The sequence below is a fragment of the Orycteropus afer genome, unplaced genomic scaffold (assembly GCF_000298275.1).
Source record: "Orycteropus afer afer isolate SDZICR_OR568_19922 unplaced genomic scaffold, OryAfe1.0 scaffold00822, whole genome shotgun sequence".
NCBI classification, from domain to species: Eukaryota; Metazoa; Chordata; class Mammalia; order Tubulidentata; family Orycteropodidae; genus Orycteropus; species Orycteropus afer.
In genome coordinates, this window is record NW_006922409.1 from 136,042 (window position 1) to 161,695 (window position 25,654).

Consider the following 25,654-nt stretch of genomic DNA (forward strand, 5'->3'; position numbering starts at 1 on the left):
TTTTAGATGTTCTAGTACATAATTACATTATTTACAAATAGAGAGAATTTTACCTCTTTCCCTCTCCAAGCTTTGTACCTCTAATTTCTTTTTCTTGTCTAATTGCTTTAGCAGTTAAATGCAGAACACTGTTAGATAAAAGAGGTGATGGGGACAAATTTGTCTTTTTTCTGGCTTTCGTGGAAATACCTATACATTAGTGTTTTATTAGTGTTTTTCCATTAATCATTAGTGCTGACTTTTGGGTTGAAGTAGATATGTCCCAGTGCCTTTGAAAATGTATTTTAAGATAACAAATCCAGTTTTTTTTTTTTTTTTTAATATATAGCAGTTTTAGAGCAAGAGGGTTTTTTTTAGGATGTAGTCCCTCAGATTACCAGAAGTGAGTTACATACCTGCAAGCTTTGAGTGGGAGTTTGTGCTTGTTGTGTGTGTTTTGTGTGTTTGAGTGTTATTGTCATCAGATGTCTGAGGGTCTGGCTCCTGGTAGTCACTAGGGGTCACTGGGAAGTCATTGGGGTGTCTGGTGGTTTCAGGCAGTCTGAAGTGGCCCTGTGAGTCACCAGGAAGTCACTGGAACATCTGGGAGCCCTTGGACGTCTAAGGTTCTCCAGGGGTATTTAGGACTGCTCCTGGTAATCACTAGGTCAGTGGAGGTGTCTGAGGGATTTGGAGGAGGGGTCTTGAGGTTCTGCAGAGGTATTTGGAGTTTCTGGGTTCCTATGAGTTGGAATCAACTCAATGGCAGTGGGTTTGGGTTTTGTTTGTTTGGGAGCCTCTGCAAGCCCCTGGGAGTCAATAGGTCATAGAGAAGTTTCTGAGAGACTGGAAGAATCTACAAAAGCCTTTGGAATGATTAAAGGTCTCCAGGGCCCCTAGGTCAAGTTCTGGGAGTCACCGGGAGGGGGGGGGGTTCTACAGGTTTTTGGTGGTTTTTAGTGTTTCTGGAGATATATTTAGAGATCTCCAGTGACCTTAGGGGTGTCTAGGTATATTTTTTTGGGGGGAAGAGCACAGTTCCTTTGGTGGCATCTGGCATATCTGAAGTCCATAGACATCACCAAGTTGTGGGTCCTTGGCTGAATAGACGCTGATGCACATCTTTCCCCCAATCTTGTGTTCCTGCAGGAGCCCCGCGGTCTAGGCGCACCCTCGCCGCCCATGGCAGAGGCTGGCGTCCCTCGCCGGTTCCGGCGGGCAGTGACCCGGGGAGAGACGGCGGGGGCGATGCAGGAGCTGGCGCGGGCGCTGGCGCACCTGCTGGAAGCGGAACGGCAGGAGAGGGCGCGGGCGGAGGCGCAGGAGGCCGAGGATCAGCAAGCGCGCGTCCTGGCGCAGCTGCTGCGCCTCTGGGGCGCACCCCGCACTTCAGACCCGGGTCTGGCCCTGGACGACGATCCTGATGCGCCTGCCGCGCAGCTCGCGCGTGCCCTGCTCCGCGCCCGCCTGGACCCTGCTGCCTTAGCAGCTCAACTTGTCCCCGCCCCTGCCTCTGTGCTCAGAATCCGGCCCCCGGCTTACGACGACGGCCCCACGGGCCTCGACGCCGAAGACGCTGGCGACGAGTCTCCCGACGTGGACCCCGAACTGCTAAGGTACCCTGGTTGTGGGGGGGGGGGAGTGAGGCAGCGGAGCGAACACTGTGGTCCTGGGGAGGGGCGGGCATCTGGCGCTGAGAAGGGGGACTTGGGGCTTGGGATCCTAGAAAGGAATAGGGTACTGGAATCAGGGTATGAGAGCAAAGATGCTTGGCTTGGGGCCAGTGCGGGACGTGGACTCCTGTTGCTGGGGAGGGGAGCTCTGATGCCGGGTTCCTGTGGGTAGGCGTGGGAGACAGGGCGGCAGAGTTTCTGGCATGGAAGACGGGGTCTTCTGCCTCCTAGCACCAGTGGGTTGGGGATTCCTGGGTGGGGACTGCAGGGTCTGCAGGTAGTATGGGGTTGTAGGTCAGGCCCGCTGGCCGGATCCCAAGGGCAAGGCAGGGACTCGCGGACATACTCTTACTGCATTCCACTCTATTCCCTCTGCAGGTACTTGCTGGGGCGGCTTCTCACCGGAAGCCCGGACTCCGAGGCGATGGCCGCCCCACGCCGCCTCCGCCGAGCTGCTAACCAGGATCTGGGCCCTGAAGTGCCGCCTGAGGGCGTGCTGGGGGCGCTTCTTCGCGTGAAACGCTTGGAGACTCCCGCGCCCCAGGCGCCTGTTCGCCGCCTTTTGCCGCCATGAGCACTGCGGGAATCCAGTGCAAACTCGGACCCAGGACTGCCCACCTGTCCGACACCCAGACTGCTCCCCTTCAACATATCAAGAGCGACCTACTCCGGCTAACCACCGTTTGCTGCCCTCTAACCCCAAGATCCCCACCACCTGGCCCCACAATAAATATGGCATAAAGCAGCTATGAACTTATATCTGTGTGAGTGGTAGTGTCAGGAGGGCTGGTGGCCTGGGTGGTGGTGACCGCCTTTAGATCAGAGCAGAAGAGCCCCTGCCAGTGGATCCCACACCTTAGAGATACCCCCCATACCACATCCCACCAGGCCAAGCCTCTCCTCACTGTAGAAGGGATCCATATGGAGGATGACAGTGCCCACACCATCCTGTGTGACCTTCTGGACCTCACTCAGGTACCATGGTGCCCAAAAGATTTTGAGCAGTATCTTTTGGGGATCCATCCTTCTGAGGGCCAAGAGGTAGTCAAAGGTGGCTGCTTGTGAGGCTTGTGAGCAGAAAGTGTGGACTCTGCTGGGCTGTCAGTGCATACTTATGAGTCCTGGAGATGGGGGCAGGGCCTGGGGGTGGGAAGAGAAAGGAGGGAGTGGGCAGGCCAAGCATCAGCCCTCTGAGCAAAATCCTATTCCTCATGGAACTCCAAGGAGACTGAGAAAGTCCAAGTAATTAAGAAAGTGTATTTGTCAATGTAGGAGGAGAGGGTAGATTCTGTTAGCTTGATTTGTAATTTTAAAATAGTTATACACTATAAGAACTAAACTCAATGCCATCAAGTCGATTCTGACTCATAGCGACCCCATTGGGTTTCCTAGGTGGTGAATGTTTATGGAAGCAGACTGCCTCATCTTTCTTCTGTGGAGTGGCTGGTGGGTTTGAACCACTGAACTTTTGGTTAGCAGCTAACTGCCTTCACCACTACATTACCAGAGCTCCTTTATACACTATACACATACATAGCCGTGGAGTTGGATCCAACTCATAGCGACCACTCCTTGGGCTCTACAGAAGTAGATTGACCAATCTTCCTTCCGAGGAGTGGCTGGTGGGTTTGAACCACCAGCCTTCTGGTTAGCAGTCAAATGCCTTAGGTACTACGCCACCAGAGCTTCTTTATACGCTATAGAGGCCCTGAAAATATTGGGAGTTGGGTGTGGTGGGTAGCTAATTTGTGGCCATGGCTTTTGCATCGGCTATTCCCTCAGTTCCCAGATAGATAGCTACAAGTTTTTGCTCAAATGTCACCTACTCAAAAAGACTTTTCTTGACCTCCTTGCTAAGGACCATCCCTGTCACTCTGTTCTGCCCATTGCCTTTAATACATAGCCTGTATCACTCCTCCACAACCTTATATTATGTATCTATTTTTTTAAAAAAAGATTTCCTTCACCCCACAAGAATGTCATATCTACATACCTTGTTCACCTCTACATCCCTGTTCCCTAATGCAGGGCCTGGCCCCAAAAGTTCTTGAATGAAAGAATTATTGTAATTGAAGTAACATTCTACCTAGTTTCACCCCCACCCAGATAACATTTGGCACAGAGGCAGCTTGGAATCCTGGGAACACCATTTAATTTTGCATAAAATCTCTTAACTTGCAATGATAGAACCAACACTACACCCTATGTTAACAAAAAGCTTCTTGCCAAATGAAATCCTCCCCAAGTCAGGTATCTATCTATCCCCAGTAACTGAAGGCGTCCCACACAGCTAGTTGTTCTGGGGGGGTCTTATGTCAAAGAAATCAATGCCCTGGCCAGGGGGAGGATCCACTTTTCTGGACCAAGACCTTCAAGCCACAGAGCAGCACAGTGGCACATGGCCTTCTGGTGCCTGGTCTTATGCCCACCTGCTCCTTCCATGGCCTCCTGGGCCCTCTGGATCTCATGGACAAGCAGAGAAAAGGCTTCCTCTGTAGCTTGGCATGTCTTGGCTGGGGTCTCTACAAAGGAGCCCCCTCCCAGCTCTGGGCAAGAGTTGTAGCAGCGACAGGAGCATCTCTGGTGGTGGTCACAAGGTCATACTCGTTGCCTACCAGGATGAGGGCTGGGCGTGGTGAGGGACTTAGGTGGCCCATATTTGCTGCAGCTAGGCTACAGAGGAGGGGTCATTGAGAGCAAAGACACCATCACTCAACACACCATCACTGATCACTGGTCATGAAGGGCCCTATGCATTGCCTGGCCTGCTGTATCCAGCACGTTCAGGATGCAGCCCCCATGGTCTAGGACCAACTCCTTCCAGTAAGAATCCTGGATTGTGGGGTTGTGGTTCTCTACTGGTGATTCAGCTGGGTGGTCTGCCCACTCTTGCCCACATCTCTTGCACTCACCACCACAGGCTTGTACTCAGGCAGCTTCTGGCCACCCCTGCAGTGTCTCAGAGCTCTATGGTTCTCCTAGGAGTGAAGGCTCCATGTGCCCAGGCCCATGTCGAACACGTTAAACTTTGTGGCCAGTGCCATGCCCTCAGTGGGCATCTCGGGGAAGAGAAGTTGCCCCCAGACCCTGCAAGTGGGAAGAGAAAGAAGTAAAGCAAGCGGGTGGTAGGGTAGGTTAGGTGAGATAATTTGTGGGGATGGTACAGTTGGATGCCACTGAATAAACACTGAGTGCCTAATTTATGCTAATCACCTAATATGCTGTATAAATTCTGTTTCTTATTGTCTCTATATCCCTTCTAAAAAGAGCTCTGGTGGCATAGTGGGTAAGGCATTTGGCTGCTAACCAGAAGGTCAACAGTTCAAACCCACCAGCTGCTCTATGGAAGGAAGATGAGACAATCTACTCCTGTAAAGATTTACGGCCTTGGAAACCCAGTGAGCGTTGCTATGAATTGGAATCAACTCAGCGGCAGTGGGCTTGGTTTTTTGGTTCGGATATCCTTTCTATAGCATAAACTCTGTAAGGCCAGGTGTTTTTTTTTTGTTTTTTTTTTTCAATTTTTATTGTGATTTGGGTGAAAGTTCACAGACCAAATTCATCTTCCATACAACAGTTAATACACATTTTGTCTCATGACCATTGACTGCAATTCTCCACAGTGTAATAGCTCTCTTCCCACTTCCTCCCCATAGGTACCTCTTCCCTGTGTCCTTCCCTCCCATGCACTCCTGCCCCACCTGCCCAAGCTATCTCCCTGTGCAACCACTATCCTTCTTGTTAAGGGCAGGTTTTTTGTTTGTTTGTTTGTTTAACAAATTGCTTTATTGAGATAATTTACATACCATAAATTGTACCCATTTAAAGTGTACAGTTCCATGGCTTTAATAATAGTCACAAAGTTGTGCAACTATCACCATATCTAATTTTAGAACATTTTCATCAGCCCATTAACAGCCACTCTCCATTGTGGAAGGCAAGGGTTTTGTGTGTCGTGCTCACTGTTGCATCCCAGCATGGCACAGTGTCTACCATACAGTAAGTAGCCTTCTCAGACTCACCCAGCCTCAGGGAATTTAGGTTCTAGAAGGTGGAGACTGATACTAAGCCAAATAAGTGAATTATGTAATCTGTTAGCCGTCATCATTGTAACTTAGTCCTTATTTATTAATTACTTATCATCCATTTTTTGAGAACCTACTATGTGGCAAAGACACACAGGTGAAAAAAATCTGACAAAAAAAATCCTGGTCCAAAATAGGAGGTCCTGGATATAGTGCAAAAAAATGTGAAACAAAACTCAAAATCATTAAAAAAAAAAAAAAGAAAAGAAAAGACAAGGCTTACTGGTCTGATAGAGACTGGCAAAATCCCTAAGACTATGGCCTCTAGGGGAGCTCTGGTAGCATAGTGCCTAAGGCACTTGACTGCTAACCAGAAGGCTGGTGGTTCAAACTCACCAGCCACTCCTCGGAAGGAAGATGGGGCAATCTACTTCCGTAGTGATACTTCCTCAGAAACCCAAGGAGGGGTGGCTATGAGTCGGGTCCGACTCGATGGCACATAACAACACAACAAAATGGCCTCTAGTCACTCTTTGGGCCTGGAATTGAACTCACTCTCGTGGCTTCTAGCCAAACAATAGACAGGCGTACAGGTGAACATTTATAACAGGTAGGTGCACTCTTTAGAATGATCAACCATGGGAGATCAGAAGGGCAGTGTTTGTACCGGGAGATAGCTCAGATGTGTAGGAAAGAAGGACACAGGGGAGAGGTAACCACAGGGAGAAAGAGGGAAGAGAGCTGTTACACTATGGGGATTGTAATCAATGTCATGAAACAAATGTATATGAACTGCTGTATGGAAAATGAATTTGCTTTGTAAACTTTCACCCGAATCACAATAGAATTAAAAAAAGTCATGAAACAAAGCGTGTATGAACTGTTGCATGGAAAATGAATTTTCTCTGTAAACTTTCACCCAAATCACAATAAGAAAAAAATTCCTGGTCCTTGTGCAGGTTACATTCTAGTGGGGGACCCAAACAATAAACAATGTAAATATGTAAAATATATTTCAGTCACATGTGATAAGTGCACAGAGAGTGTTCGGTTAATGTTGTCATGTGCCGTAGTCGGACCCGACTCATAGTGACCCCTCCTTGGGTTTTCGAGGCAGTATCTCGATTGAAGTAGATTGCCCCATCTTCCTTCCGAGGAGTGGCTGGTGGATTTGAATCACCAGCCTTCTGGTTAACAGTCAAGTGCCTTAGCCACTTTGCTACCAGAGCTCCCTCGGTTGATGTTAGGCATTATTATCATTTAGCTCTCATTCATTCATTCAAGACTCTTACTGTATGTCAGGATATGGCAATGAATAACTAGATGAAAATCCTTGCTCTTGTGAGGATTATATTCTGGCGGTGAGAAACAGACCATAAACAAGATATATAAAATCATCTTGCCATTAGATGGGGCTAGGCACACAGCACTGGATTAATTTTAGTTATTAAATCACCATTAATTCATTCAACAAACTTATGTGCATGACTTTAGTGTGGGCCCTCACTAAGTACTCCATAACTTATCACAATTCTGGAAAACTGTGAGCAGTGGCAGTTTGGGGAAAGATGGTAGGAATGAGGTGATTATGGGAGGTTATATTTAGTTTGGGATATGGAGTTTAGGATGCAGAAAAGCAAGGTCCCAGATGGAGCTTCAGCTGCTGGGTCCTCAGGCCAGACCACTGAAAATTGGTCATTGGATGTGCTTGCTCAGGAAGAGGGGGGCATGAAGGGAGAAGTAAGCAGGGGATGGAGCCCCAGGGGTCCCAACATTTGGAAGTTGTGAGGACAGACAGGGGAGAGGGCAAGGGTGGAAGCAGTGAGGAGGCCACTACAGTGGTCCAGGCCAGTGATGATAAAAGGCAGCTGGGGTGGGGGTGGTTGTCAAGGATAACTCACACGTTTTGGGGCTGAGCAGCTGGAAAGCTGAGGGTGCTACTATCTGAGATGGATGAGATGTAAGAAGGGCTGTTCCTTTTTGGTAAAGGTGATAACAATCATAATGTTGTTGTTGTTGTTATGTGCCGTGGAGTCGGCCCCGACTCATAGCGACCCCTCCTTGGGTTTCCGAGGCAGTATCACTACGGAAGTAGGATTGCCCAACCTTCCTTCCGAGGAGTGGCTGGTGGGATAATAGCAGCAGATATTGTTTATTGAGAGCTCAGTACGTGCCAGGTGCTCACCCACACTCACACATAGTCTTCATGACACCCTGGTCAGGCCTAGGTTATCATCACCAAGTCCCCTTTATCAATGAGGAAGAGTAAGGCTCAGAGAAGTGAGGTGACAGTGCTGGCCCAAGGTCACATAGTCAGTCAGGGATACAACAGTAGGATCCCACCCTTCTCTTCAACTGCTATTAGAGTGTCATCACAAGGCCTTTGAGACCCTGTGATCCCACTCACAACGTGTTCTGGATTGTTTTCCTGACCTAGGAGGATGAGTTGAGGGGCTGGGGTTCAGAAAGAGTGGGAGACAGCAGGGGTGGGTCACCCCAAATACGAGACTCTACAATGTCCCTTTCAGGCTAGCCTCTCAGGTCACAGTTTCTTTGACTAGGTGAGGTGATCCTGTGCCCACCTCTACTTTGTGCTTAGTCTGTACAACCTCATTCAGTTCTCTTTTCTTGCCGGGAGTAATTAACTAGGGTGGACACAGAAGGGGGCAGGGAAGTCTCAATGAACCCTCCCTGCTTCATGCACAACCAGACACCCTCATCCAGGTCTCTTTCCCTCACACAGCAGGGCTGGACTAGGCCAGCGAAGGACTGGGAGGCAGTAGGGGAAGGGACCCCCCCCCAATCCCAAGATTTTGGAACCTCTAGACCTTGGTCACATGTCTAAAACTCTTCTCAGAGAGATCTCCTGGCTCAGGGATGGAGTTAGGGTACAGCTGGCAGGCTCACTTCAGTCCTAGACAAGGTGGTGGCTGCTGGGACCTAGGTAACTCTGAGAGTATGTGGAGATAGCCCTGCTTTCCATGGGGCAGTGGGCATGTGCAACCGCTGCAGCCCTTGGGTACCTCCTGCTGGCAACTTTGCACGGCCCCGGGCTGAGTGCGAGGGCCACGGCTTGGCTTGCCAGCACATGCCTGAAAGAGGGCCTCTTGAGGGTGTGCTGTAGGTGGCCAGACCCCGACAGGTGCCCACCTGTGTCCTGCTGTTTCCCTTACCTTGCCTTCATTTGGGATGTGACTTATTGTTTGTGTGGGGGGGTAGATTTTTACCTGGATGGCCAGACTTTGGGGAATGTTTTGTGAGGGCCTCCTTGTGGCCATGGACCCTATTCCGCCTTAAGCAGGCTTTTTCAGTAGCTCCAGAGTGGATTGTGTACTGGAGGAAAAGTGTTGCAGGGGAGGGATTATTCTATCAGAGCAGAAAAAACCTGATTTCTTCGGAGGTAAGTGTATGTCTAACTAAGAAATTTCGCAGACTCCTTTACAGACATAGTAGTCAGGTGACAGTTCTGACCAATGAGATGTAAGCAGTTGTTGGGTGAGGCATCCAGAATACTCCTTAAGAGGTTGACTCAGCTGGCAGTAGCTCTCTTGCCCTTCTGTTTCCCTATTTCTTGACTGAATGGCTTGGGCTCTAGGGATCATTAGGTGGCCATGAAGAAAAGGCCAAGAGACCTCAGCCCTGACTTCCTTGAGCTGCCAAAGCAATTCTCATTATGTGGGAGAAATAAAAGCCCAAATTGTCCTTCAGCTTCCCACCTCTGGTCAACAATAGGTACTCCTTCCTACATGAGCACCACACCCAGGTATGTTAAACCTAGACTCCCCTGCCCCAATCACAACCAGACAGATGGGGGACTGGGGCCTTTTAAGGAAACTTCTTGATAGTTTTCCTACCTTGTCAGCCTAGGGTGTGGCTGAGCAGCCCACACTGAGCTGGCCATGAGGCACATACCTCTAAGGCAGGCACTCAATTTCTCCTGTATTCAACCATTTAATCTCTAGTGGAACTCGTGAAGCTGTCTGCTCTATTTTCTGTTAGTATTTTGGGGGAAGCAATGCATGGGTAGGGATTGACCTGATGTAGACCCATTCCCTTATTTCTTCATTCCTCATCTCTCCTGCTGGCCAGGAATGTGGGATTCTCCACTCAGTCAAATTTAGAGACTTTCTCTAGATTTTGTAATAGCTTGAACTTTATTACATATGCAACCACACCATTATCCAGTATGATCCTCCCTCCCTCCATAGTCCTCTTCATGTTATCAGTTCCCTCTTAAGGGCACCAAGTTGCCCTCCTTTTCCTCTGGAGGGAGTAGATAGAGTCCTTAAAGAGGCATGGGCAAGAGGAGATCCACAATTGATTAATGCAGTCCTCTTAAACAATATTTATACTTAAATAAGCACCCTTGAGGTGTTGTACAGGGTATTCAGGATGGGATTGAATGAGAGGCTATCCTTCATCCAAGGTATAGGTTGGAAGGAACTAAAGTTATTCTATCTTGAACCTCGGGTGGAGGAGAGAGTGCATTCTGGTATTTAGTGTGGTTGAGGCGTATCTTCCCCAAACTTGTTCTGGTGGGCAATATTCTTAACATCTAGCAGAGCCTAGGGAGAAGACAAGACAGGTAGGTAAGAGTGAGGAAGGCCTCCTCTACCTTAGCCAGGAGGCTACATCTACTCCAGCCCTCAAACACCCTATCCCAATGACTATCCCACAGCCTCCACAACACACACAAAAAATCACACAAGATTGCCAAGCAGAGGTACCTCCAGTCTACTTTTACCCAATCATAGAAGGCATTGGGGTGGGGGGCTGAGTGTGCATGCATTAAAGATCTGCCCAGGGCTCACCTGGTGGTGGACATAGGCCTGACAGTGGTAACACCAGGCAGACAGGTCGGTAAAGCTGAGGACTAGCGGGTGTCCTGAGTCTTCGTGGTGTCGGATCATATGGGCATTGATATAACGACTGCAATAGACCTAAAGTTGAGGGATGAGTGTTTGGCAGGGCGGGCAGTACTCACCTGAGATTTTCTTCCTGGTCCAACCTCTACTCCATGCCCTTCATGTGTTCTATACCTGATAACAAGACAGACACACCCAATTCTCCTGAATGGTTCCACAGTACTGACAGGGTTGGGTCATGTCGAGGCCTGTTGCAGGTACGGGGCATACTGCCGTCAAATGAGGGCACCAAGGCAGTGGTGTCACAGCATAAAATGTGGCCTGAAAATAGAAGATGAAAATTAGTAAGATGAGGACCCAATTCCCTCACCACAAATTCTTATACCACACACTTGTACCTGGAGACACAGAGGGCAAGAGAAAGGAACCATCATTTCAGCCTCTCCCTGAGCTCACCTCATCAGTGTCTCCAAAAGCTAATAGGATGGAATCACCCAGGTTCTGAATTCCAGATGCTTCTCCTAGTAGCTTCTCTTTGTCTGGCGTCTCAGAATCTGGGGCCTCCTAGACACACAGAAGTAAGAGAGGTATTCAGGAGGCTTGATTCTTGCCCCCTCTTCTCTTTACCTGGGTGTGGTGGGCCTTACCTGAGCCTTTTTGCTTAGATCCAAGGTACCAAGACTACCAGTCAGGTTACTGGGAGGTATGTGAGGGGTAGTTCCCTAAACAGGTGAGGATTGGGGGGTCTGGTTGTCAGTGCATAAAGCTACCTTGGTATCCCCCACAGTCCCCTCTGAGGTGGCCTGGTCCAGCATGGCACCACTGGTAGCTGTTTCCAAGGACTGGTCTTGAATGAGCTCCACCACGGCTGTCTCTAACTTAACCTGGCCTGGAGTAGACTCTTCTACGAGTGATGCTAAGGTAGCCTTCCCCATGCCTGCTTCCAGAATGTTTTCTTCTGGTGTGCTCATTCCCTCAGTTGACCCAGGATCGACTGGTTCAGGCTCCTTCTTGGTGACTGGCTCAAAACTGGAGAGTTCCTCCTCCTCGATTTCTACCTCTAGAATCGTGGGAAGGAGATCCTTGAGCGTGGGTGCTATTTCGTTTCCCTTTTCTGCCTCTAATCCCTGCCCCTCCCTGAGTCCCCTCCTTCCCTGAATCTCCACTGCCCCCAAATCTCCATGCCTACTCACTTTTGATCCGCAAGCTATGCCAGTATCTGCGATGGACATGGATGGTCTCAGAGATTGAGGCCAGAGCCCCTGATAGCGGGGGCCGCAGAGGGGCCAATCGGGGTGGTGGATACCCAAGGAGGGTGCGGGTGCAGGCTGCCATGGATTCTGAGATGGATGTCAGGTTATAGCCACCCTATGTTAAGGAAAAGGGGAGGGAAACTCCTCAGGGAGTTTGGGAGGGCAAGATGTCCTGTATGTGCTAACAATCCTAGGTAGGCACCATCACTGTCAAGTTTGATAAAGATGAGAAAATGATGCTCAAAGGACATTTTAGGAAACTGTCCCAAAATGCAGCCAGTCAGCAGAAAGGGTAGGACTCTCAAGTCTTCTAAACTACACTCCCACAGTAGGAAGAAGGATGGGAGCATTACCTCTAGGATTAGAATAATGTGGCCATTGGCGAGGCCCATCAGCAGGTGGGTGAGGTGGGCATAGCCCTCAGGCGACACCTGGCAGCCCCCCAAGGGGTCTCCCCGTGCAGCATCAAAGCCAGCTGAGACCAGCACCAGTTCTGGGTTAAACTGAGACAGGGAGAGAAAAAATGAATGGGCATAATGATTGAGGCTTCAGTAAGCAGTTGGTGATGGAGACAGATACAAGGACACCCAGAGACATTACATAGAGGCACAAAGATAAGGACAAATGAAGACATGGAGACAGAGGGATGACAACAATGAAGGGGAGGACACAGAGACAAAAGAAATAGACTTAGAGGCTCAAGACTCCAAGAGAGGAGACAAAGACACATGGAGATATGGACGTACTAGACATGGACTCAGAGACATGAGAGAAAGAAATGAAGATGTGAGAGATGGACAGAGACAGAAGATATATAGTCATGAGACACAGCGACTCAGATATCCAGAGATGGTGCCATGAATCACAGAGAGACAGAGATATGTTCTCACATCCATGTACCCCAGGGGGAGACCACAAGATGCACACTCCTCTCTGTGGGTCACACATGGGACTCACATGCACAAGATACAGGGTTTTAAACACACAGTGCCAAACAGAGGCACAAACACACTCATCATGGAAGATGACAATGCAAGTGCCACAGCCAGAGAAGATAGTCCCATACAGTCACACATACCCACACACAATCAGACTGTCCTACACAGACCATGACTACACATTCACACTAGTCATGCACATGCAGTTTCTCTCAGATGGGCGACAACCTAAACCAGCCCTGCACAGACACAATCATTCACATACATTGGTAGCCCCAGTGAGGCCATCACCACACATTCACAACATCTATGCACACTGCTTGCACAAACAACTGCACACACTATTCCACACAATCACATAGAAGGTAGTCATGGCCACCTGTGCAAAGCCAGACACACTCACAGAATTGCACACACATACCACATTACAGTTTCATAGGGATGGCAGTCCCTGGTAGTTACATACCCCTACCCTCACAAAGCTAGTCACACATACATAATCAGTCACACAAAATGTCTCACAGTTTACACAAAGAAGAGGTAGTCACAAACAACCACTCATGTACAGTCCAACAAATATATACAGGCTGTCACCTAGTCAGAGAGACTCACATAGCCATGGTTATACACAGAGATGGCTGCCACACACAGCCCCCCACTGCAGAAAGTCACACATATGCTGTCATAGGGATAGCAACATATAGTGACATATAATATCCCACACATCAGACACAGAAAAGGTGGTGACAAAAAGCCACATGTGCGGTCTCACACACAAAGTCAGGCCTCTTCCCTCCCTTGTACACACAGTTCCACAGAGATGACAGTCACACACAGTTACCCTCACACATGGAGAGGGACACAGAGTGACTCATGATCGTATACACAGAGCACACATATACAGTAAGTCAAACACAGACCACCCCTGAGCATTCAGAAGACACATATATACATATACATGTCATACACAAAACACTCAGAAAATCTCACTTAATCACACAGAGAAGGCAGTCACGTATAGCATCTGTGCAAAGTCAGACAAGTATACAAAGGCCATTACAGAGTCACATCACCTAGCAGTCATGTACAGCCATCATAGGCTATCACATATCATCAGTGCCCAACAGTCAGAAACACATACACTGAGAAGGCCCCCCTCTGCACAGTCATGTCACTTATATCCTGAGCAGTACCTCATAGGCAATGGGAAGCACCAGGCGATGCCATGCAGCCAGGTAGTCGGGGTCACCTATGCGGGGCCCATTCCAGGCTATGTTGACAGTGAAGCCTGTACCAGAGGCCTGGCCAATCTGGCTGCTGGCACCCTCATTCCCCATGGGGAAGAAGGTGCCATGATCATAACGGTGAAGGGAAATGTACAGCACACTGTGGGGGATGGGGGAAAGGAGGGCATGGTTGGTTGGTGGTTGCCTTGCCTGAATGGGCCTCCATGATCCCTGAGGCATGGCCTACCCACCTCTCTGGCTACATCCCTGCCCCAGCTCCTCACCTTGGGTCATCCTCAAACATGTGCTGAGTTCCATTACCGTGATGGATGTCCCAGTCCACAATCAGGATCCTGGGGGGGAGGGAGGAGACAGGTCCTTAGTAATCCAGGACATGTACCCCCTGGGAGAGGGCTGAGGCTAGACCTCTGGGTCTGCAGAATTTATTACTGATGGCAGGACCCAGGTTCCTTGGGGAAAGTGCTGGGTGTCAGTTAGGCTTCTGGGTCCTATCAAAGAAAAGTGGAAGCCAGATCCTGGGTCCTGAGGGCTTCACTCTGGACTTGAGCAAGTACTGAAGACTAGACCCTGAGTTCTGCTCAGATAACTGCTAGGGGCCAGGACCATGGATAACTGCAGGGGACTGGACCATGGATTCTGTTTTATAAGCACCAGGGTGCTCCAACTTGGGGTTCCTATCTGGGTAAGTGCTGAGAAGCTAGATCCTTGGTCCTCTGAGTAAAGTGCTAAATGAGTAGACCCTTGGTTGTTTCTGGGTACATTCTGGAGGTGCCACTATGGGGCCTGCTGGCTAAGCACTGGGCTGGGGAGGTTACCAAGTCCCACTGAGGGCCAGGATTTGGGGGTCCCTGGAGAGCCCTCACCGAAGGGCATGCCCACTGATGGCCTGGGCATGGCGAGCAGCCACAGCCACAGAGTTGAAAAAGCAGAAACCGCAAGCAGCCTCCCGCTCTGCATGGTGTCCTGGGGGGCGCACCACAGCAGTACCATTTAATACCTGAGAGAGGAGCAAGGAGCTAAGATTGATCATTATCCCTCCCCTCTCTTCTCTTCTTCCCTCTCTGCTGTCTCCTCCACAAGCTGTTAGGGGCCCCTTCCCTTGCCTCCTGCCCCACCCCTACAACTCCCATCTCTTCTAGGCCCACTTCCCTTTCCAGGCTCCTCAGCATACCTCCTTCCCTCAGGCCCTGCCCAACTCTCCCACAGCCCTCTCGGTCCACTTCCCCAGCACCTCCCCTCCCTAGCCTGTAGCCCACACTACAAAGGACGCACCTCTCCAGAGAGCACAGCCTCCACTAGGCGGCACACAGAGCCAGTGGCAAGCTGTGCACAGGCGAAGGTGCTGGGGCAGATGTAGATAGAGTCAAAGTTGGAGCTCTCGCGGTGCAGCTCCCGGGTTTTCATGTTCTCAGTGGCCCGCAGCTGAGCCATGTATTCAATACTGGAGGTAGAGAGAGGAGCACCAAAGGGCTGTGAGGTGGTTCCAGTCCCTTTGGATGCCACAGCAGCTGTGTGTGCTTAACACTCCCCCACATACTGGGAGGGAAACCCCAGGCTCCAGCCCACGAGATCCCAGCTCCCTCTGGCATGGGGAGTCTGACCTATGGCAAGCAAGCAGCTCAGCATCTGTGGCAGGGCGCGCAGGCAGGGTGAGGCAGCGCCTGGTGAGACCCAGCTCCTCCAGATGGTGCACAATTCGCGAGATGCGCTGAGGTGTTTCGGGGTGGTGGCTGGGAGTAGGGGGGAAGCCAGAGGTGGGATTCAATGCTTGAGGAGCAGGGGAGGGACCCCCACACCTACTTATCCTGGCCCTGAGATTGCATACTTGTCCCATAAGTTGTAGTGACTCATCATACGCCGGTCATAAACAAGCCCTGTTCGAGCATGCGTCGCTGGCCAGGTCAGGATTCGAGGTGCAGGGGGCTCCCACGGCCCCTCCTCCTTGTCTTTCTCCATGTTGTCTTCCTCAAGAGTCTCAACTACAAGTGGGAGGTCATATTCACCCTACTCTCCCAACCTGGCCCCCACAATACTCTGGGACTCAGTTCACCCAAATGTGAAAAGGGATGGGAAGCCTGCAAGCAGGGCCCAGAGAAAGAGAAGGCCTGACCTTCCCTTGCCAAGGTGGCCCAGGAAAGCCAAAGGAGGGGGTCTTAAACAGGGTCGCCCCCATCACTCACTTCATGCCCAACCCTCCACACCAAGCCCACTTTCCACTTCCTACCAGACTGCACAAGAACTTCCCAGAAGGGCTGGAGGGCTACCAGAGTGCAGGAGAGCGAAGTTCGGGCACTGGAGGGCAAAGGAGGCAAAGAATGGATGCAATGGCCCTGGGGGGGCAGTGAGGGTCCCAGTCACCCACTCTTTCACCCAGGCTCACCTCAAACAGGGGGCACCAGGGGACTCCAGCATGGGACAAGGGTCTCCCAAAAGGGTGTGGAGTGAGGCACTAATGCCCTCAGCCAGGGAGTGGTGGTTGTAGCCACCCTGGAAGGAGGAATTGTGAGGGGATCAGGAGAGGACCAGGTATTCTCAGGGAATAATAATAAGGTACATACTACATGTCAAGCAACAAGAAATTTATAGAGTGACCTCAATTAATACACTGGACAATGATCTAAGGTGACTGCTATTATCATTATGTCTTCTTTACGTAAGAAAAGCTGAGACACAAAGAGGTTAAGTGAGTTAAGTCAGGTTACAGAACCAGTAAGTAGAAATGCTGGGACTGAAAGCCCTGATGGACTTGTAAGCCTGGTTCTTAAGCACTCCAGAATCCACAGGCTGAGACAAAGGTTGTGTGGATGGACAAAGCTATGGGCATGGTGCATCACTGACCTCTAGAGACAGGATCAGCTTGCCTCCTGCCAGACCCATGAGCAGATGGATGAGCTGGGCAAACCCTGCTGGAGTGACAGCCATCTCGCCCTGAGGGGCAGAAAGGGTCAGCCTGGCTTCATGCAGCCCCTCTGTCTACCTGCCACCCCAGGGAATCTGTCTTACCTTGGGGTCCCCTTGGAGGGCATCATATCCAGCAGCCACCAGCACTATCTGGGGCTGGAACTGAGGAGGGAACAGATAACATGAGGCTCTTGTGTCCCATCCCTCTACATTGCCCTGTCCCTAACAAACCCTAGGCCCCCAGGACCTCAACGGTGACTGGCAGAAGGATGTGCAGGAACGCAGCAATGTAGTCAGCATCCCGCATCCCCACCTGCAGACAGAGGCATGATGGGGTTGGTCAGCCACTATCATCTGCCCTGGACTGTATGGGCTGAAGGGCAGAGGTGGGCGTCACTGTAGGGGCAGAGAGTGTGCTGACGCTGACCTGGTTCCAAGGTACATTGATGTTGTATCCCTGGCCTCGGCCGAAGCCTGTGGCAGACCAGTTAGAAGCTTTCAGGTGGGGCCAGGACTGGCCACGTGCATAGCGGTGGATGGAGAAATACAGAACACTGGAGGCAGAGTTGAGAAAAGAGGTGGAGGGGTTGGAGAAGAGTCAATCTCCACAGACAACCCCCCAATCCACAGCTGCCATGGTTCATTTATCACTTGTTTTCCCAACCAAGCACTCATTCATTCTCTCATTAATTTTTTAATCCATACATCCATTTATTCTATTAATTTACCTTTTCATTCAATCACCAATTTATTCATTCTTCCATTTATTAATTCTTTCATTCATTCATCTACTACCTCATTCATTCATTATGTCTCCCACTAGGGCCCCTACCTCAGCAAGTATCACTCCCCCACTCTGTGCCCATCTGGTTCCATGCTCTGCTCAGAGACCCTGAGAGCATTTGGGTCTATCCCAGCCCCCCAGGGCCTCCTGATCCCACAGAGGACTCTAGATTATACCTGTCTGCCCATCTGCCTCTGTGACCAAGATGGTAACAGCAGGACAAACTCTGTGACATTGGAGATCCACAGGGGCTACAGGCTCTTGGGGTTAGGATGGGTGAAACGTGGGACTCTATGTGGAGATGGAGTTCCTTCTCTCCAATACCTTACAGGTCCCGTTTACTACTTCTTCTATTTCATAGGTGAGAAATTGAGCACTAAGAGGGGCGAGGGGGATTGACATACAAAACAAAAAGACAGGGTGGTATATGCTCTGATGGAAAGCCAGGCAAAGGGTTGTGGGAGGGCTTAACTCCGGGGAGAACAAAATGAATAATCTTTCATCCATCTACTCATCCACCATGTGCCTTGTTCCAGAAACAATCTGGGCAGCATTTATTTCTTCTTAGAGATATGCAAGAAATAGTGGTATGCAACAAAGCTAGACAAACTTAAGAGAGAAAATGTAATAAATGTTGATAATACAGTCGCAAAATTTAATGCAAATTAATAAATGGATTTTTGAAAAAAGGAAAATATCTTGGCATTAGAGAATGAAACTCATGCTAAAACTGGTCTTGATAAGCAGGTGGGGAATGAAACATTGTTTTAGTTTTTACAATGATCAATAAGTAAGGTTCTAAGCTTTTTTTTAAGTAAGTTAACCAGTTTAACTTACTTAAGTAAGACCAGTTTCAGTAGAAGAGAAAGAGTAGACCATAAAAATTATCATCAGGGGAATAGAACAATAAAGAAAAGATCTGAAGAAAGCTAATCCCACAAGTGTGTCACCAGAGTCAACAAAAAGAACACTCAAGGAAACTTAAGTTTATAAAGAAAACAGAAGGGGATTTTAAAATAAGTTTGACCGACTTCCAGTGAAAGAATGGTGGCTTGATAGCACAGGTTTACCTCCTCTCCCTTCTATAATCCCAGACAGACAACAATAAAGGAATTTAAAATAAGCATCAACCCAGAAAGACATAGAGAACGAGGGAAAAGATGTCAGACAATCAGAGACTTCAACATGTCTCTGGAAGGTGGAAAGCCTCAGGGCTTTGAGGCACTAGGTGCAAAAGACAGTGGGGTGACCCATGGGGTATTGGACCCGCAGGCCTTCTTCCATGCTAAACAGCTGGGGGAAGGACACCCTACCCTCCCTTACCCTCAAGATGACCTGATTAACTCATAAAATAAAGAATATCACCTGTGAGTATGGCACTCCTTTAAAAAATAATCTATATGAGACCAAATAGTCAACAATTACTCTAAAGCAAAGATGAGAAGGTAAGGGGACAGGGAAACTAGATTACTGGAAAGGGAACAGCCATAATGGAATTAATGAGAATGATGACACATTGTGAAAAATGTAACTGTTGTCATTGAACAACATGTGTAGAAGTTGTTAAATGGGAACCTAATTTATGGTGTAAATTTTCACTGAAGATGCAATAAAATATTATTGAAAAAAAGAAGAAGATGACCTAAGGTTTCTCCTCTGGAGAAATCAAGCACTGAGATTCCAGGTCAATATACTCTAAATCAACACTGAATAGCCAATGCTGAATTACCAGGTCAGCAAATTTGTTTCTTTTAACTACCTAGTTTTCATTTATGGAGCCCTGGTGGTGCAATAGTCAAATACTCAGCTGGTAACCAAAAGGATGGAAGTTTGAACCCACCAGGTGCTTGATGGGAGAAAAGACCTGGTGACCTGATCCTATACAGATTACAACCTAGAAAATCCTATGGGGTGGTTCTATTCCATCCTACAGGGTTGCTATGAGCTGGAATCGACTCCATGGCACATGACAACAACAGTTTTAGTTTATTTGCTTTTATTGTCTATATAACAGCATTTTAAGGACTGTCTAATCTGTCTCTATCTCAGGACCCTGATTCTCAAGTTACAAGACTGAGGGAAAGGGAGCTGGGGCATTGAAGGACATGGAGAGAAATTTTACAATCTTAAAGAGGATTGTGTTGTTGTTGTTGTTGTTATGTGCAGTCGAGTCAGACCCAACTCATAGCGACTCCTCCTTGGGTTTCCGAGACAGTATCACTACGGAAGTAGATTGCCCCATCTTCCTTCCAAGGAGTGGCTCGTGGGTTTGAACCGCCAGTCTTCTGGTTAGCAGTCAGGTGTCTTAGACACTATGCCACCAGAGCTCCCTATATTGCATATATTTACAATTCTTTATACCCATGTGTATAGTCAATAATACATCCACAAAAGAACAAATCTGAACCCTCCAGTGCATTCATTAGAACACAAAGAACAATTCAATATTAAAAAATTCTTGTTAATTTTCTTATGCCTGATATTGTAGCCATGCTATTTTTTTCTTTTTAAAGCATCCTTACATTTTAGAAATACATTCTGAAATATTTACAGATGAAACAATATGGTGTTTGGGATTAGCTTCAAAATAATACAGGAGGAAGGCAGTGGGTACAGATATAAATGAAACAAGATTGGCCAATGAGTTGATAAATATTGATGCATTCAAATTAAGAAACCAGAAATGAAAACAAGGCTTGAGTCTTGATATAAGTCAGATGCCAGCTGAGTTCTTTCTGACCTTTAAACCAACATTGTGTCTATGCATAGACAAGTTCTAGGACAAACCTAGGAAGGTGCATTTTGCCCTCAGGAACAGTGTGGTTGAGAGTAGATTACGCTCACACAGAAAAACTAGGGAACTATTCTATGTGTCCTTCACTAATTTAAATTAATGTTAAACCCACTCCATCAGGTTTCCAAGGCAATAAATCTTTACAGAAGCAGATTGCTTCATCTTCCTTCTAGAGAGGCTGATGGGTTTAAACTTTCTGGCTAGCAGTCAAATGCCTTAGGCACTGTGCCACCAGAGCTCCTAAATTAAGGTTGGGGTCCTGCTATTATGTTGTAGCCACCTTGTGGCTATGACTCAGGCTGCATAGTCATGAGTCATAACCAGCCCACCACCTAAGGCAGGTGATCATGTCCCAGAACCAATCTTGTAACCCTTTTTGATCTTCAATTATGTACATATTCTAATTATGGTCCCCGCCCCCACTTCTGTAGTCTCACCTGCAACAGTGATGAATCAATCTGCCACCAATCATGATTTTGTGATGATTCCCTTTGTTTTCAATCACATAGTTAGTCCCATGGCTGTAACTCAGTGGACTCCATTCAGCTTTGTGTACTGTGTGCATCATGGATGATTGCTTTGTCTTTGTCCTGTCTAAGGCTTAATAAGAAGGTCTCTACCGAACCTGTTTAAATCTTGGGTCTCTTTTCCCCTAATACAGGTTTCCCAGTGCATATAAAAGTTAATATTTATACTATATGGTAGTCTATTAAATATATAATAGCATGATGAAAAAGTTTGGACTATTGTGAGAACGACCAAACAGTGACACAGAGACATAAAATGAGTACATGCTGTTGGAAAAATGGCACCAACAGACTTGCTTGATGCTGAGTTGCCACAAACCTTCAGTTTGTAAAAAGAAACACACTCTGTGAAGCACAACAAAGCAAAGCACAATAATAATAATAATAATAATAATAATAAAAGAATGTCTAAATACAAAATTCAACAGAAGGACTTGAAGATAAAGTGGAAGAAATCTCCCAGGACACACAGCAAAAGTTAAGAGAGACAGAAAACATAAGTCAAAAAATAGGAGACACAGAGGATCAACTCAGAAGGTCTAACACCTGGCTAACAGGAGTCCAGAAGAGAACAAAGAAAACACAGTAGAAGACATTATCAAAGATCTAATGGGAAAAAAGTGAATTCTATGCAGTTGGTTTGACAGAAGGCTAGATAGAACAATAACTACTTAGTCACGTCCTATACTGACAAGTACTCAATCACTTTCTGTAGGAAGGGTAAATTGGTACCACCTTTCTGGAGAGAAGTCTGGCAGTATATACCAGAATTTAAAGCATACTGACCCTCTGACTCAGCAATCCATTATTAGAAATCTGTTCTACAGATAGATACACTCAGAAAAGTGAAAAATCATATATTTACAAGAATGTTCATTATAGACTTGTCTAATAACAAAAACTGGGAAGCATTTTAAATAGCCAGTGGTCAAATAGAGATACAGCCATACAACAGAATACTGTATAGCTCTTACAAAGAATGAAGTAGATTTAAAAGAAAAAGTAAGTTGCAGAAAGAGCATGGATTACTCCATCAGGGTTATATGCTGTAAGAATATAATCTACCCTGTCAACAATTATTTTTGAGGTGATGGGAATTATAGGAGACTCAGACTTCTTTAGACATTTCTGTGTTAGTAATTTTTTGAACATATACTTTATAATATTGGCATAATTTGAAAAAATAAGTTGTAATTTGAGGTTTACTCCAGTCTCAGTGAAAAGATCATCAAATATTTGTGGACTCAAAATCCTGTCTCTACCACTTTCTCTACGTGTAACCTCTTGTGAGCCTCAGTTTCCTTATCTGTAAAATAGGGACTCAACAGTCCCTGCCTCATAGAGTGATGAGAGACAGTAGACACACAGTGTGATAGCACAGACCCTGTAAACACCTTGCCCTTCTTTCCCTCCTGGGACCCACCTGGCTAGGCCTGTAAGGGATGATGGCTGGGTGTCTAGCATCTACTGTTGGACTCGGGGCATACCTGGGGTCCTGATCAAAGGTGCATTGTGTTCTTTGACCACAGTGTACATGCCAGTCCACGATAAGGACCCTGTGAACCAGGAGAGAGGGGATATTGTGTAAGGGGATCAAGGTTAAGTCTAGGGGAAGAACACAGACCGTGATACCCCACCTCATTCCATCCCAATCACATCTGCCCTGCTGCTGCTGACCTCCGAATATCATGCTTCTGCTGGGCATAGCGGGCAGCCACGGCCACATGGTTGAACATGCAATACCCATCCATAAGACTGTGCTGGGTGTGGTGTCCAGGAGGCCTGAGGAGGACAGGGAAGGCCACAAATGGGTGGGGAGATCCTACTGTGTACAGAAAGACTCTCTCCTCTGCCAGGAACTAAGTAACTGGGGCCTTGAACCCTCACCACCCCCATCTACACCTCTCTCTCCAAAGGAGATTTGCCAGTGTTCATTCAAATGATAACTGCATACACCCTCATACCCAGTCATTCTGTTGCTGGGGATTTAGTTCAAAATCTATACAACAAAAAAGGTGAAATAACGTGTTTATAAGTGTCCAATGATGTTTACTGCAGCATTTTTTTAAAAATAGCCAAGTGATGGAAAGAACCAAAATGTTTATTAGCAGAGGACTGGTTAAGTTTTCATACAATTGCACAAGAGAGTTTTATATGACTCTAAGCTAAACTTAGGAGCTCTGGTAGCATAGTGCCTAAGGCACCTGACTGCTCACCAGAAGGCTGGCGGTTCAAACCCACCAGCCACTCCTCGGAAGGAAGGTTGGGCAATCCTACTTCCGTAGTGATACTGCCTCGGAAACCCAAGGAGGGGTCGCTATGAGTCGGGGCCGACTCGACAGCAAACAACAACAACAACAACAAGCTAAACTTAAGGAGTCCCGGTGGCACAGTGGTTAAATGCTTGGCTGCCAGCCAAAAGGTCAATAGTTCAAACCCACCAGCTGCTCTGCAGGAAAAAGATGTGACAGTCTGTTTTCCAGCCTTGGAAACCCTGTGGGGCAGTTCCACTCTGTCCTAGGGAGTCACTATGAGTCAGAATCAACTTGATGGGAATGGGTTTGGTTTTGTTGGTTAAGCTTAGATTTCCAAGATGTATAAGTGAAAAATGTAAAAGTGTATCAAGTGCTTCTACCATTTGTGGTAAACAAAATGGGAGAGGGTGGAAGAATATATTGACTCTATTTCATCACCTCTGGGATGCTAATGATTAGAAGATGTACCATGATTCTAAATGCCACCAACAAAGCAGAAAATGCTGTCAATTAAAGTCTGAAATGTCATTGTAAGAGGCATCTGGATTTTAAGATGTTAAAAATGGGAGAAAAAAAATGTGCATCTTAGAATCAGTAAGACGTAGTATTTATTCCTTGACTAAGCACAGACTTTTTGGGAGGATACATGAGTCACTGGTTACAATGACTACCTGCAGGAGAAGAAACAGGTGCCTGGGGGCTGGAGATGGGAGTGAGACTTTTTCTCGTATGCCCTTTTGCATCTTTTGAGTTTTGAACCGCATGAATATATTACCAATACCAGTAAATTTTAAATTTGAGAGAAGTTTAAAGAAAGGTAAAAAGCTAAATGCCAGAGGTTCCTACCTGAAGATGGCCATGCCATTATGAACTTCAGCCTCCAGGACTGCATCCACCAGCCTGAGGACAGAGCCTGAGGCCAGGCAGGAACAGGTATATGAGTTCTGCAGTGACAAGAGGGAGTCAGAAAGGGAGTAAGGAAGAAAGCAGCCCTGTCTATTCAGCTGCTCCCATGGTGTACAGAAGGGAGCAGGGCCCCAGGACAGGGTGGGCTTAGGGATAGGGATCCCAGGATTGCTGCCATTCCCTGCCCCCACAGTACTCATCCATACTGGATGCAGATAAACCAAGTCATAGGTGTTTGCTACGGTGTGGAGTTCCGCCTCATTCATGTATTGTGTCTTCTCCATCAGATCAATGTATTCTAGGCTGGGGAAACAGATAGCAGATGGGATTCAGGGGCCTGCCTCCCTCCTCAGACCTGAGCAAGGGCCCTGTCCCCTCCCCATCTAGGCCCCCAACTGTCAACCCTGGAAAACAGCTGAGATATAAGACACATTCCCTCCTTCCCTAGCCTGCTTCATTTCCAGTAATTTCCTTTGTCCCCCAGCTCTGGCCACAGAAAATCTTACCTCCAGGGCTTTGGCCATACTGTTCCACCAGCCTGTAACTCCCTTCCCTCTCAGCCCTACTCTTCATCTGACTCATTCTTTTTCTCCCTTTAAAGCTCAACTCAGATACCCTCCTCGGCCAAGCTAGCTTTCCTTGAACCATATGACACTAGGCCTCTTATTCTGGGCTCCTATAGCCCTCTGGGGGAACAACCCACATATCCATCATCTTTTTTACAACCAGATTATACTAACAACAGCTCCTCGTGGGCTGATGATATGTCAGGCACTGTTCTAAGCCCCTGACACATACTGAAGCTGCCTGAGGAAGTCATGTTTATTAGCCCCTATGTTACAGGTGATGACACTCAGATTAGCTACTTGGCCAAGGCCAAAGAGCCCATGACATTCCTTTCCAAAGCAATCAGCCACCCTGGTCAGCTCAGGGCAGCTTCCTCCCCATCCCTACAAGGCTCCCAAGCTTTCACCTGTGAGCCAACATCAGTTCCTCCTTTTTGGCAGACCGGGCCTGGGGAGACATGAGGAATAAAGGGCTAAGACACAAGCCAGGCCCAGGTCCCACCAGTCCCCTGCCCACCACCCATGGTGTTTGCTGGGAGACTCACCTGGAAGGAGATACAGCGATCCAGGAGGCCCTCCTGGCCCAGATGCTCCTTGATGGCATAGAGCTGCTCAGGGCCTTCAGGGAAGCTGGGTAGACAGAGATATAGCCATTTAGATAGATAGATAGATAGACAGATAGATATAGAGAGAGATTATATAGAGATATATAGATAGATAGAGATATCTATCTACACACACACACACACATTGTTGTTGTTGTTATGTGCCGTCAAGTCGGCCCCAACTTATAGCAACCCCTCCTCGGGTTTCTGAGGCAGTATCACTACAGAAGTAGATTGCCCAACCTTCCTTCCAAGGAATGGCTGGTGGGTTTGAACCGCCAGCCTTCTGGTTAGCAGTCAAGTGCCTTAGGCACTACGCTACCAGAGTGCCTATAT

General features: G+C 47.8%; 3 protein-coding genes across 3 annotated transcripts in view; 1 reads left to right on the forward strand and 2 right to left on the reverse strand.

The window, feature by feature from the left end:
* Positions 1-2,226, forward strand: part of PCSK1N (proprotein convertase subtilisin/kexin type 1 inhibitor) — a 5,618-nt gene extending 3,392 nt beyond the window's left edge. The window contains exons 2-3 of the mRNA XM_007957896.1: positions 1,129-1,595; positions 2,031-2,226. Coding sequence (XP_007956087.1) covers positions 1,129-1,595; positions 2,031-2,226 — 663 coding nt within the window. The remainder of the gene's footprint in view (positions 1-1,128; positions 1,596-2,030) is intronic.
* A 471-nt stretch (positions 2,227-2,697) lies between these two features.
* ERAS (ES cell expressed Ras) lies at positions 2,698-4,696 on the reverse strand. Its single transcript, XM_007957915.2, is given in 6 exon segments — positions 2,698-2,792; positions 4,082-4,190; positions 4,193-4,275; positions 4,278-4,385; positions 4,388-4,510; positions 4,513-4,696. Coding segments are annotated over 6 exon segments (702 nt in total).
* Positions 4,697-10,173: 5,477 nt separating this feature from the next.
* HDAC6 (histone deacetylase 6) overlaps positions 10,174-25,654 on the reverse strand; it is an 18,690-nt gene continuing 3,209 nt past the window's right edge. The window contains 26 exon segments of the mRNA XM_042783279.1: positions 10,174-10,242; positions 10,489-10,617; positions 10,717-10,863; positions 10,999-11,106; positions 11,190-11,602; positions 11,736-11,910; positions 12,149-12,298; positions 13,927-14,119; positions 14,244-14,312; positions 14,844-14,977; positions 15,253-15,432; positions 15,434-15,471; positions 15,580-15,710; positions 15,806-15,959; positions 16,205-16,272; positions 16,361-16,467; positions 16,819-16,908; positions 16,984-17,043; positions 17,129-17,194; positions 17,309-17,435; positions 22,474-22,542; positions 22,664-22,768; positions 24,088-24,185; positions 24,354-24,450; positions 25,121-25,161; positions 25,259-25,343. Coding sequence (XP_042639213.1) covers positions 10,174-10,242; positions 10,489-10,617; positions 10,717-10,863; positions 10,999-11,106; positions 11,190-11,602; positions 11,736-11,910; positions 12,149-12,298; positions 13,927-14,119; positions 14,244-14,312; positions 14,844-14,977; positions 15,253-15,432; positions 15,434-15,471; positions 15,580-15,710; positions 15,806-15,959; positions 16,205-16,272; positions 16,361-16,467; positions 16,819-16,908; positions 16,984-17,043; positions 17,129-17,194; positions 17,309-17,435; positions 22,474-22,542; positions 22,664-22,768; positions 24,088-24,185; positions 24,354-24,450; positions 25,121-25,161; positions 25,259-25,343 — 3,103 coding nt within the window.